General features: G+C 40.1%; 1 protein-coding gene across 2 annotated transcripts; it reads left to right on the top strand.

The window, feature by feature from the left end:
- Window positions 1-734: 734 nt before the first annotated feature.
- Window positions 735-5,481, top strand: LOC107795574 (putative F-box/LRR-repeat protein 9). Of its 2 annotated transcripts, XR_001650146.2 has the most exons (3): window positions 736-1,193; window positions 4,512-5,194; window positions 5,328-5,481. XR_001650146.2 is itself a non-coding variant. In XM_016618241.2 (2 exons), the coding sequence occupies exons 1-2, from the start codon at window positions 841-843 to the stop codon at window positions 5,092-5,094; spliced, it is 936 nt and encodes a 311-aa protein (XP_016473727.2). In that variant the 5' UTR covers window positions 735-840; the 3' UTR covers window positions 5,095-5,481. The 2 variants fall into 2 exon arrangements, 1 of the variants encoding a protein (XP_016473727.2); XM_016618241.2 differs by having other exon boundaries at window positions 735-1,193; window positions 4,512-5,481.
- Window positions 5,482-13,132: the final 7,651 nt, after the last annotated feature.

Raw genomic sequence — 13,132 nt, 5'->3', positions numbered from 1 at the left:
GTACAAGTGTTGGATTTAGAGCCTAGTATGCACATGAAAGCTTATATATTTCTTTGCAAACATGCAGACTTGTGTCGCACACTGATTGAGTGTCCGTTGGAAGACCACAAATTTCTTTTACTAACCTTGATGTCGTCACCTGACAATTGAGTTAGACTAAATATTTTTTGTGCTTTAGCTATTGAGGATTTTATAGACTTTGACTAGATCGATATGAATTTTATATGTCATGTTGCTAGAAATTTTTATTATATTATGCACTTTAAGTTTGGAATTATTTGAGATATGGAACAATATCATTCCACTTCATGTGTTTTCTCTATATTGTGGTTGTTTAGTTATCTTCTACTTGTATCCGTATTAAATCTCATATATCATTTTTCAAAGAATAGCATTTAGTACTACATATTTTGACAAGTACATGCCATTTAACATGTAAATAGCAAAAAATAATCATAGATATAGATGCTTCGACCCTACCATTAGTCTCAAGTGTTATACCTCTTTCCAACCTTTAATAAAATAATTGAGGGTATTTTAGTAAACGTAGCAGTACAGTACAGTACAATACAGTCAAGCCAAACAATAAAGATGTTATTTAACAACAGCAAACGATACAGTCTATTCAAACGTTGTATCCATCAAAACGATACAATACAGTACAGTACAATACAATACGATACATTATAAAAGAACGAGGAACAATGATCCAAATACAGTGTAATTCTATCCTCCACTGATAGGACCTATTTTTTAACTTTAAATCTATTAGGAGAACGCCCACTTGCTTTCCCTTGCTCCGTCGAAATCAAAGCCCTAAAATTTGAGGAGAAAAGCAAAATGGCAAATGAACACGAAAACTTGGAAGAATCTTCCTCGTCAATTGTAGCACCACCGCCATCGCCGCCGTGGGTGGAGCTTCCGTGGGAGGTTACGATGGACATTCTACGGCGGCCGGGAGCGATAGAGATAGTGGAGAGTGCACAGAGAGTTTGGAATACCTGGTGGAAGGTGTGCCATAACCCCGCTATGTGGTCTGTTGTTGACTTGAAAAATGAAGGTGATAATTTCAAAATGCCTTGGGTGTTGGACAAGATATGTCGGATTGCAGTTGATCGTAGCCAGGGTCAGTTACTCAAAATTAGCATCGATAATTTTGGTAGCATAGACATGATCAACTACATTGCTGAGAGGTACATTTTTTTGTCGTAATATTAATTTTGTACTGTCAAATGAGTTTAGATATGGTCAAAATATGATTGTCTTCTCCCCTTTGGGCGATTAGTGTGCTTAATTGTTTGATTGAATGCAAAGCCCTCACTTCTCTAAAAGTTTAATTGAAAAAAATGATGGGGTTCACATTCGGATTGTCTTTTTTTGGTTTTCTGGAAATCCAGTTTACAAATTCAAAAAGCCCTTAGGGTTTTGGTCCAGTAGTAAGCGCACAATGCATGAATGCGTGATTTAAGCGTACATCACGTGTTAGAACCCTGCCGCAAACCAAAACCTGGTATTTAAGGGGGCGCATTTCACTGAGATTTGATTTGCGCCGCTAAACCTCGGACATTTCACTGTTATGAAATTAAAAAATTACATATGCAAAACTAGGCAAAACTACTATTGAACATAAACTTTATATAGTAAAGTAAATCAAATGTTTGGATTTCCCCAAATAGCTATATTGCCAAACAATTTCTGATAGAGGGGGAGTTTAGATATTTGTAGATTTATAGAAATGATCGCGAGATTTGGAGCACCAGGGTGATGGATTTAATTTTTATTGAGATTATTTTCCGGACTTGACTCCAAGACCAAGAACACCCTTGCTGTCCAGAAGAATCAGAACCCACATGAACTCATTGTGAAAACACCCCTGTTGCAAGCTTTGCTGACTAGCGTGTCCTCACTTTGTCCTTAACCATTGAAAGGATCTAGTACTTGTAAAAATTCAGCAAATCCTCATTTCCTAATTATTCAAATGCCTCCTGAAGTTGAAATTTCATCCATCTTGCCTTCTAGTGGTAGTCAACTTAGCATTAGGAAACTGTAAGTCTCTACAAATCTGAAAATAGTGAGCACGGCCAATCCAATCCAAAAAAGCGTTCTTTCTTCCATCGCTCACTCTGAAGCCAATATTACTTACAAAATTTTGCAATAAAGCTCTAATATTCCTAGGTTCCTCTATAACCCCATCCCATAAGGAGTGGTCACTCTTGTAGTAGTCCAAAAACCTTGGAAGCCATATTTTTCGTCGATAAAATCCTTCCATATTTTGCTTAAGTGAATCTCCACAGCCATTTCATCATTAAACTACAGTTGTATTGCCTCAAGTTTCTGATGCCTAGGCCTCCTGCATTCTTGTTGAGTGTTAAAGTATTTCACTTGACTAGTTGAAAAGCTATCTTTTTTTAATTATTCTGCCATAAAAATTCCTCCATAATTTATCCAGCCTTTTCTCCACTTTAACTGGCATAGGAAATAATGACATCACATATGTGGATAGTGCATCAAGGACCCTATACCAACATCAATCTTCCCCCAAAAGACAAGTATTGACTTTTCCATCTACCCAACTTTTTAGGACCCCTTGTCGCCTGGCCAACGACCTGCAGTTTTATTATTAGCTCCCAAAGGCATTCCCAAATAGATTAGTGGGGAAGATTACCTAGTTCACACCCCAAAACTCCAGCCAACTCCTTAACGTTTATTGACTTTGTTAATTGAAAAAATAAGACTCTTTCTCCAATTACCATACACCTTTGAAACTGATTCAAAACAGTGAGAATTATATTAAATGACTTAACTGTCCCAAGGTAGCACATCAAAAGAGTATCATCAGCAATGGCCAAGAAGATCTTTCTCTGAAGGTAAAGAATCACCTCTGATGATGATTCTGTTTCCTTCAGGCTGTATGATGCTTAAATTTGGACCCTTTGCTGGCCAGTGAATGCTTTTAACCAACAACAACAACAACATACCCAGTAAAATCCCACTAGTGGGGTCTGGGGAGAGTAGAGTGTATGCAGACCTTACCACTACCCCGAAAAGGGCAGAGAGACTGTTTCCAGGAGACTCTCGGCTCAACAGGAAAGGCAATAATATCAGAAAAGAAATAAGAGAAAAGACATGTAACAATAAAAAATACCAGAAAGAAAATAACCACCACAAATAAGTGAAAGGACAATAACATAAAACTATGCAAAACACCAATGTGAATACAACAAAGACCGCTAACAAACCTAACAGAACTCTAACAGACGACCCGGTACAAAGAGGGAAGAACTCTCAACTACCCCTAGCCTATCACCCTAATGCTCGACCTCCACATGTTCCTATCAAGAGCCGTGTCCTCGGAAATCTGAAGTCGCGCCATGTCCTGCCTGATCACCTTGCCCCAATACTTCCTAGGCCACCCTCTGCCTCTTCTCGTACGTGCCAAAGTCAACCGCTCACACCTCCTAACCGGTGCATCTCCTCCACACGTGTCCGAACCATTTAAGCCGCGCTTCCCGCATCTTGTCGTCCACGGGAGCCACGCCCACCCTCTCCCGAATATCTTCATTCCGAATCTTATCCAGCCTAGTGTGCCCACACATCCATCTCAACATCCTCATTTCTGCTACTTTCATCTTCTGGATATGTGAATTATTGACTGGCCAACACTCAGCTCCATACAACATGGCCAGTCTAACCACCGGTTTATAGAACTTACCTTTGAGTTTCGGTGGCACATTCTTGTCACACAGGACTCCAAACGCTAACCTCCATTTCATCCACCCCACTCCTATACGGTGCGTAACATCCCCATCGATCTCCCCATCTCCCTGGATAATAGACCCTAAGTACTTAAAACTTTCTCTCTTGAGGATGACCTGTAGTCAAGCCTAACTTCCACATCCGCTTCCCCCGTCACGTTGCTGAACTTACATTCCACATATTCTTTTAACCACTTCTGCAAAAGTTTCTGTCAGCTTAGGTGAATGGTTATTGTTACCGGGAGCTTCCCCTTTGTCAACAGCTCTAGCAATTTTGCTTGATAGATTCTTCTACCCTTAGTTGTGGTTTACTTTCGGCAAGATGGTAACAATTCTTTTTCTACCTTGTAGTCTTACAAATACTCAAGAATCTCTCCGCATCTGTTAACTTTCTGAGAGCAAAAGAACCCTGGAGTTATGTAGTCTCCAAATTCGAAATAAGTTACCACTGCCTTGGGAAGCTTTCGGCTCATTTATAAAAGTTACCGACTCGAGTAAATTTCTGTAATGTCAAAGGATTTGATACCAGCAACAAAATAGATCCTTCTATCCTCTTATGCAAACCTGATAATCAAGAGAAATGTTAGTCTATCTATAGAGGAGGAGGAGATTCTATCTCTTTCAGCTGATCTATAAGTTTCTAGACCATGGCTGTCCTTTTCCTTGTGGTGTTCTTGTAATTGCTCGTATCGTTTTGTTGCCACCCCTGAAATAGGAGTTCTCTTAAAGTAATAAATTTGTTGTTCTTTCTAACAGATCAAGTCAGCTCAGACATCTTCGAGTTGTCAAGTGTTATAGTAACTTAGTTGGAGGTTGGGCTGCAGCTGCCAAGAACTTCCCATTGCTGGAGGAGTTGCACATTTACTTTACCTTGATTACTAAAGATGATATAGAAAGTGTTGGTCGTTATTGCCCCCTGCTCAAGTCATTTACATTGAATGCCACTGAATATGGAAATTTGATATTTCCACCATCTCAATGCAATGATCAAGCTCTAGCTATTGCCAAAAGTATGCCTAAATTGAGGCACCTTGCACTTCTTCAAAATAGCTTGACAAATAAAGGATTGCTTGCCATTCTTGATGGCTGTTCGCTCCTTGAATCACTTGACTTGCGCTGCTGTTGTTGTGTTGATCTTGAAGGGGACTTAGAAAGAAGATGTATGCAACAGATTGTAGATCTAAAGCGCCCCGGTGATTCCACACATGACTATGAATTTCATTCTGAAAATCAGCGTCGCCCGTCTTCTGATGAAGATGACGATATTAGTTATGACTACGATTACGTCCTCGGCCTTGGGGACTATCGTGAGTATGATTATGATTACGATAGATTATGATTACGATTTTTGACAATGATGACTCCACATATAGCAGCGAGTATGTAGATGAAGCTGGTAGCCTATATTGATGTCGTGTTCAAACTAAAATTTACTAATGGTAAGAGCCCAATGTTACCAGCATTACTTCATCTTGTTCTTTTTTCTTTTTCGCTTTTATGGCTTCGAATGGTGGGAAGAAGACAAAATGGTTTGTTTCAGATATACATGGTGGTTGCATTGGTTTTTTGCAGGTCTTTGGTTGCTGGTTGAACTGGAATCTATTCGCTACAGCTTCGCTGAGAAGAAAAGGTGAAGTATTTAGTGGTAAAATTCACTGTAAAAAAACTATTTAGCACATTTGATTAGAATATAGAGCAACTATTAATTTGAGATGGTTGTTTGGGAATAGAATACATGCACCTCTGTATTGTCTGCTCGTTTTTGTTTTTAATCCTTTATCAGTTGTGATGTATCCAATTTGATGGAAGTCAGGGTCAGGTAAATGCAGTCTCGTCGCCTACTATCTTGCTTTTTTTCTTCTAAAAGCTTGGTCAAACACTTCAACTTTGAAAAAAAGAGCATATTTTTCTTTTGGTTTTGGAGAAGCTTGGCTAAACAGGCTATCAGTCACACAATTTGTTGTCCCTTAGTAAAAGGATTAAAAATACACATATTGCTTCATTGAAGGTTAAATACATTAAGTCGAATATTACAAGGAACAAAAAGCAATAACACAAGGACTAAAAATGATATTTCTATTAAATTAAATGGGTTGAGGGATATATGGCAGAAACAAGTTCAAGAACTATAAAATGAAATCTGGTGAGCACCTGACTTTTGCATACAACTCATGACAGAGTAGTTTAGACAAATCACATCGTCCACGAGTTTAAGTATTGAGTATTATACCGTATGAATTTAGTTACAGGATTGGGCTATGAACTAGAAGTTAGAGAATTACTCTTTCGTGTTGATTTAGTGCATGATTTTCAAAACTATTAATGTCCACGATATGAATTTGGTTATCACTTATTGAGTCATGGGATCATTCATTTACTTACATGTGTACAAATATAGGACCTGCTCTTAATACACAATGGTGCAAATTGGAGGAAGCTAACTAGCATTGCATATCTATCCTAACGAATATATTTAGCTAAGGAGCATCTGAATTCAGTATTTTTAACGCGGTGTATAAATTCGTATGTAAATATTCGCTAAAATTGGAATTAAGAATAAGTCTAAATTCATAATTTTAAAAATATAATAAGTTCAATGCTAAAAACATTAAAGATTGAACCCCAAAGAATTTAAGTTCTGAATCCGTGCCTGAGTGCAATACTTCAACTTTAGGACTGATAAGTTGGTTCATCAACCTATGATCGTGCGCACACATTATTTTGGTTTGAAGAAATCGAATGTCCACTTACTAACTCATCTCGCATTGTGTTATCAGAGTTATGCGAAGAATGACAAATAATAAACGCATTAAGTTTTTCACGTAATGGTCACCCAATTATTTTTCTTCTGAACAGAAAAATATGATCTTTTAAGCTTTTAAATTTGATTATTATTATTATTTTTTTATTATTATTATGTTCTTATGATACAATACTCAATTTTCTAATTATGAGAAGAAAACGTAAGCCTATTTATAGGACTAGTAGTTAAATTCTTTCAAATGTTTGTTAGTTTTGTAATCCTTTTACCAGCACTTCATGGTAGGACCTTGCAGTTAATAAAATCGAAATGAGACTAGTAGAACCAGATTTAAATTTCTATAGAAACAAAATATCAAGCCATTCCTGTGAAGAAATAACCTATGCTGGTGGTTGAACGGAGGATTATTTGATCAAACATTATGCTCCATGGTCCATATATTGTATACGGCTAAAATGGGGCCACCCGATTTTACTGATTTACCGGGATCGGGGTGAAGGATCGAAGACTGGGCACCGAGGCAAGAAGGCTGGGTACCAAGTTCGGGATTCGAGGTACCTGTCAAGATCGAGGCCGGTAGTGATTGAGACCAAATAAGACAAACATCGAGTAAGATCGAAGGTAGCATAATAACAGAACGGCGAGATATCTGTGACTGGTCAAAGATCAGGGAGAAAATCTCGGAACGGATCAAATCTAGGACGATTAACTAGCTAATCATGGGATTTACTTCTATAATTAGAATTGTATCATAGATATGATTCCTCTACTATATAAAGAGGGTTCTAATCATTTTGTAATCACTTTACATTGACGCATATCAAAGCAATACAATACTTTCTGTCTAGTTTATATTCTTGTTCATCAATTTACTTATTCTTAACTATTGGGGTACCGACCAATTCGAGGGCACTCAAGCTCGAGGGCTGAATTACGTTTCAACACTGATTTGCTTTATCTCATTGTTAATTTGTATTATTGCTTCATATTCATCAATTGGTATTAGGTGAAATCAAGTGTCCTTAAAACCACATCATAAGTTTAATTATTATCCAATTTTTAGGGTAAATAGTTTGGCACCGACCGTGGGGCTAAGGATAATAGTGATTGCCTGATATTAATTCTCGTAACACACATTGCTTTACACTTGCTCTCGTAAGTGTCTTTGATTTTAGGAATCAACATGTCAAACTCTCAAGTATCACCCACTCACACGGATAACGGTCTTGGTCCTTATGGCGAGAACGAAAACGTGCCGTCCTGGGAAACGGAGTTCCTCCAATCAACCTCAATGGACCGCCGGTCGTAGACCCGGTTGATGTCAACTCCTGCATTACCATTAATAGGAATCTGGGCGTCGACCTTGAGAATAGCATCTGCAGGGATGCTCGAGCAGCTGATCAGAACGCACAGAGCGGTGAAGAAGGCGGAATTAGCCTTCGAATGATATTCAAGATGTTGCAGACTCAACAAGCTGCGATACCACAACTCCAAAATCAGAATCGAGCACCAAGCAGAATTGAGCTCAAAACATCACAAGAAGTTATTCATAGAGCCGAACCTGTACCGGAGAAACCGAACGCCAATGAATCGGGGACTGACCCCACCATTATGAAAATGCTCGAGGAGCTCACTAAATGGATTTAATCAGGTGAAAGAAAATCGAGGCTAATGACAAAAAGGTAGAAACATACAACTCCCGGGTTGACCAAATACCGGGGGCACCACCAATTCTAAAAGGTTTGGATTCGAAGAAGTTCGTGCAGAAGCTTTTCCCTCCAAGTGCGGCTCCGAAGCCCCTCCTGAAGAAATTCCGTACGCCAGAAATTCCCAAATATAATGGGACTACCGAGCCTAATGAGCATGTCACTTCTTATACATGCGCAATAAAGGGAAATGACTTAGAAGATGATGAGATTGAATCCGTTCTATTGAAAAAATTTGGAGAAACTTTATCGAAAGGGGCGATGATATGGTACCACAATTTGCCGTACAATTCCATCGATTCCTTCGCCATGCTTGCAGATTCCTTTGTAAAGGCACACTCCGGAGCAATAAAGGTTGTGACTAAGAAGTCGGACCTCTTCAAAGTGAGACAAAAGGACAACAAAATGTTAATGGGATTCGTATCTCGATTCCAGATGGAACGCATGGACCTACCCCCGATCACAAATGATTGGGCTGTTCAAGCCTTCACTCAAGGTTTGAACAAAAGAAGATCGATAGCATCACGACAATTAAAGCAGGATTTAATTGAATATCCAGCTGTGACCTGGGTCGATGTACATAATTGATACCAGTTAAAGATCAGGGTCGAGAATGATTAATTGGGAACCCCTTCCGGTTCCGTTTACTCGAATAGGCCCGTCGGCAGAATTCAGAGGGACATCAACAGAGAAACTTGATCGAACAGAGATTCGTACCAACCATATAGTGCAGGTCGTAAAAGCAGCAGCCACAGATGTAATCTGGATCGAAAAGATCCAAGAAATGATCGAGGACATAGCTCCCAAGGGTTCATGAGTAAAAGTGGCTTCGACAAAAATGTTGAGCCCACAGAAGCACCACGACTATCAGAATACAACTTCAACATAGATGCATCATGTATTGTGTCAGCCATTGGACAGATCAAGGATACTAGATGTCCCAAATCCCTATAGACCGATCCAGCTCAAAGGAACCCTAATCAAATATACAAGTACCATGGTACCTATGGACACAAAACCGAGGACTGCAGACAGCTGAGGGAAGAGATAGCTCATTTATTCAACGAGGGTCACCTTAGAGAATTCTTAAGTGATAGTGCCAAGAATCACTTCAGAAACAGGGATTCGAACATGCAAAATGAGCAGGAAGAGCCACAACATGTGATTTATATGATCATTAGAGGGGCCGATATTCCTCAAGGGCTAGTATTTAAATGTACCAAGGTGATGATCATAAGGGAAAAGTGAACTCGGGACTACTTACCGGAAGAAACCTTATCTTTCAACGATGAAGATGCAGAAGGGGTCAAACAACCTTACAATGACGCACTGGTAATATCTATCCTTATGAATAAAATTCAAGTTAAACGTGTGTTGATTGATCCAGGTAGCTCGACAAACATTATTCGATCAAGGGCTGTAGAACAACTCGGTCTCCAAGATCAAATCGTGCCTGCAACTCGAGCACTCAACGACTTCAACATAGCAAGTGAAACCACCAAAGGGGAAGTCATTTTTCCAGTAAATGTGGCTGGGACTATCCAGGAAACAAAGTTCCATGTGATCGAAGGTGACATGAGGTACAACGCGCTGCTCGAAAGGCCTTGGATTCACAACTTGAGAGCAGTGCCCTCGACGCTTCATCAAGTATTGAAATTCCCAACATCAGAAGGAATCAAAATGGGGTACGGTAAACAACTTGCCACCAAAGAAATATTTGCAATCGATAAGGTAGTACCAGTATCGGCACTGTCATTAACAAAGGGATCAGAGTCGAAGGGAAAGCAAGAAGTTAAATAACAACCACAGTCACCGGCCTCGGCCCGATCGGAGGAGCAGGAAACTTTTGAGGATGATGATTATATGATACCTCGAGCCTTCATAATCCTCGATGATTCTGTTGCAACAAAGTCAACAGTTGAAGAGCTGGAACAAATCGTACTGATCGAGCATCTGCCCGATGGAAAGGTATACCTGAGCATGGGGTTAAATCCCAAGCTCAGAAAAAACTCGTCCAATTCCTTTTAAATAACATGGATTGTTTTGCTTGGTCCCACCTAGATATGACAGGGATCCCACCGGAGATCACTATGCATCGAGTAAGCTTGGACACAAAGTTACGCCCGATAAAACAAAAGAGAAGACCCCAGTCCGAGGTAAAATATGCATTCATTAAGGACGAGGTAACAAAACTTCTCAATGTAGGATCTATTCGGGAGGTAAAATATCTCGAATGGTTAGCAAACATAGTTGTAGTCCCTAAAAAGGGAAACAAACTTAGAATGTGCGTAGACTATAAGTATTTAAACAAGGCATGCCCTAAAGATTCCTTTCCTTTGCCAAATATCGATCGCATGTTCAATGCCACGGTCGGCCATGAAATCCTTAGTTTTCTCGATGCCTACTCCGGGTACAATCAAATACAAATGAACCCAGAGGATCAGGAAAAGACTTCGTTTATCACTAAATACGACACCTATTGCTATAATGTAATGTTGTTCGGACTAAAAAATGCTGGTGCTATTTATCAACGCCTAGTAAATCGAATGTTTGAAGAACAAATAGGTAAATCAATGGAGTTTTATATTGATGATATGCTAGTTAAGTCCCTGTGAGCAGAGGAGCATTTGAAACATTTGCAAGAGACCTTCGACACACTGAGAAAGTACAACATGAAGCTTAACCCAGAGAAATGTACATTCGTGGTCGGCTCGGGCAAGTTCCTTGGCTTTATGGTATCAAATCAGGGAATCGAAATCAACCCCGATAAAATCAAAGCAATCGAAGACATCACAGTTGTTGATAATGTCAAGGCTGTACAAAGGTTAACAGGATGCATAACTGCCCTGGGTCGATTTATTTCGAGGTCCTCAGATAGGAGCCACCGGTTCTTCTCACTGCTTAAGAAAAAGAGCAATTTCGCATAGATCCCGAAATGTCAACAGGCCTTGGAGGAACTCAAATGATACCTGTTGAACCCCCCATTGCTTCACACCCCAAATGCGGACAAGCAACTTTATTTATAATTAGCAGTCTTGGAGATAGCGGTAAGTGGGATCTTAGTTCGAGAAGAGCAAGGTACGCAATTTCCTGTTTATTATGTTTGTCAAACTTTAGGTGAAGCCGAGACCCGGTACCCTCACTTAGAAAAATTAGCGCTTGCTTTAATAAGCGCCTCTAGGAAATTAAAACTATATTTTTAATGTCACCCAATTTGTGTTGTAAACATCTACCCCCTTCGCAAAATTTTGCACAAGCCCGAACTCTCTGGCCGATTGGCCAAATAGGCCGTCGAGATCAGTGGGTACGATATCGAGTATCAACCCTGAATGACCATCAAGTTTCAAATCTTGGTAGACTTTGTGGCTGACTTCACGCCAGCCCTTGTACCCGAGGTCGAAAGGAACTATTATTAAAATCGGGTACATCATCGGGAGTGTGGAATCTCTTCACAGACGGGGCTTCAAACATGAAGGGGTCCGGGCTAGGCATCATTTTGAAGCCACCCACAAGTAATACAATCAAACAGTCTATCAAAACTTTGAAATTAACTAACAATGAGGCAGAGTATGAGGCCATGATTGCAGTCTCGAGCTAGCTAAGAGCTTGGGAGAGGAGGTCATCGAGGCCAAGTGCGACTCCCAACTTGTGGTAAATCAAGTCAACAGAACTTTCAAGGTTCGAGAAGATCGAATGCAGAGGTACTTGGACAAACTACAAGTGTCTCTACATCAATTTAAAGAATGGACCGTGCAGCACGTACCTCGAGAATAAAATAGCGAGGCCGATGACCTTGCAAATTTGGATCGTCGATCGAAGATTATGAACTTAACTTAGGGATTGTCGTACAACTTTCGAGGTCAGTAATCGAAGAAGGACACGCCGAAATAAACTCCACAAGTCTAACCTGGGATTGGAGGGTACATCGAATACCTAAAGAACGGGAAGCTTCCATCAGATCCTAAAGAATCAAGGACTCTACGCACGAAGGCCGCACGATTCACATTGGCCGAGGATGGAACACTATATAGGAGAACTTTTGATGGACCATTAGCAAAATGTTTGGGACCAGGAGACACTAACTATGTTACGGGAAATTCACGAGGGCACTTGTGGAAATCATTTTGGTGCCGAGTCATTGGTTCACAAAGTCATCAAAGTAGGATACTATTGGATCGATATGGAAAAGGACACTAAAGAATTTTTTCGAAAGTGCGACAAATGTCAAAGGTATGCGTCGATGATCCACCAGCCCAGAGAGCAACTCCACCCAGTCCTATCCCCATGGCCGTTCATGAAATGAGGGATGGATATCGTCGGCCATCTACCATCGACCCCAGGTAAAGCTAAATTCATTTTGTTTATGACTAACTATTTCTCCAAGTGGGTTGAAGCACAGGACTTTGAGAAAGTTAGAGAAAAAGAAGTCATAGACTTCATCTAGGACCACATTATATGCCAATTCCAGAATACCTGCCGAGATCGTATGCGACAATAGAAAGCAATTCGTCGGTAGCAAAGTTACAAAGTTTTTTGAAGACCACAAAATAAAAAGGATCCTATCGATGCCGTATCATCCTAGTGGGAACGGACAGGCCGAGTCGACAAACAAGACCGTCATCCAAAATCTAAAGAAAATATTGAACAAAGCTAAAGGAAAATGGAGAGAAATATTACCTGAGGTCCTTTGGGCGTATCGAACAACGTTGAAATCCAGTACGAGGGCAGCACAATTCTCTTTAGTCTATGGTTCTGAAGCATTGATCCCGGTCGAAGCCGGGGAACCTAGCTTTAAGTTTCGATATGCAACGGAAGAGTCAAATAATGAGGCTATGAATATAAGCCTCGAATTTCTAGATGAAAGAAGGGAAGCCGCCCTCGTTCGAATGGCTGCACAGAAACAGTGGATC

This window comes from Nicotiana tabacum, chromosome 5 (genome assembly GCF_000715075.1).
Source record: "Nicotiana tabacum cultivar K326 chromosome 5, ASM71507v2, whole genome shotgun sequence".
Taxonomy (NCBI): domain Eukaryota; kingdom Viridiplantae; phylum Streptophyta; class Magnoliopsida; order Solanales; family Solanaceae; genus Nicotiana; species Nicotiana tabacum.
This window is presented reverse-complemented; position numbering and strand designations above follow the sequence as displayed.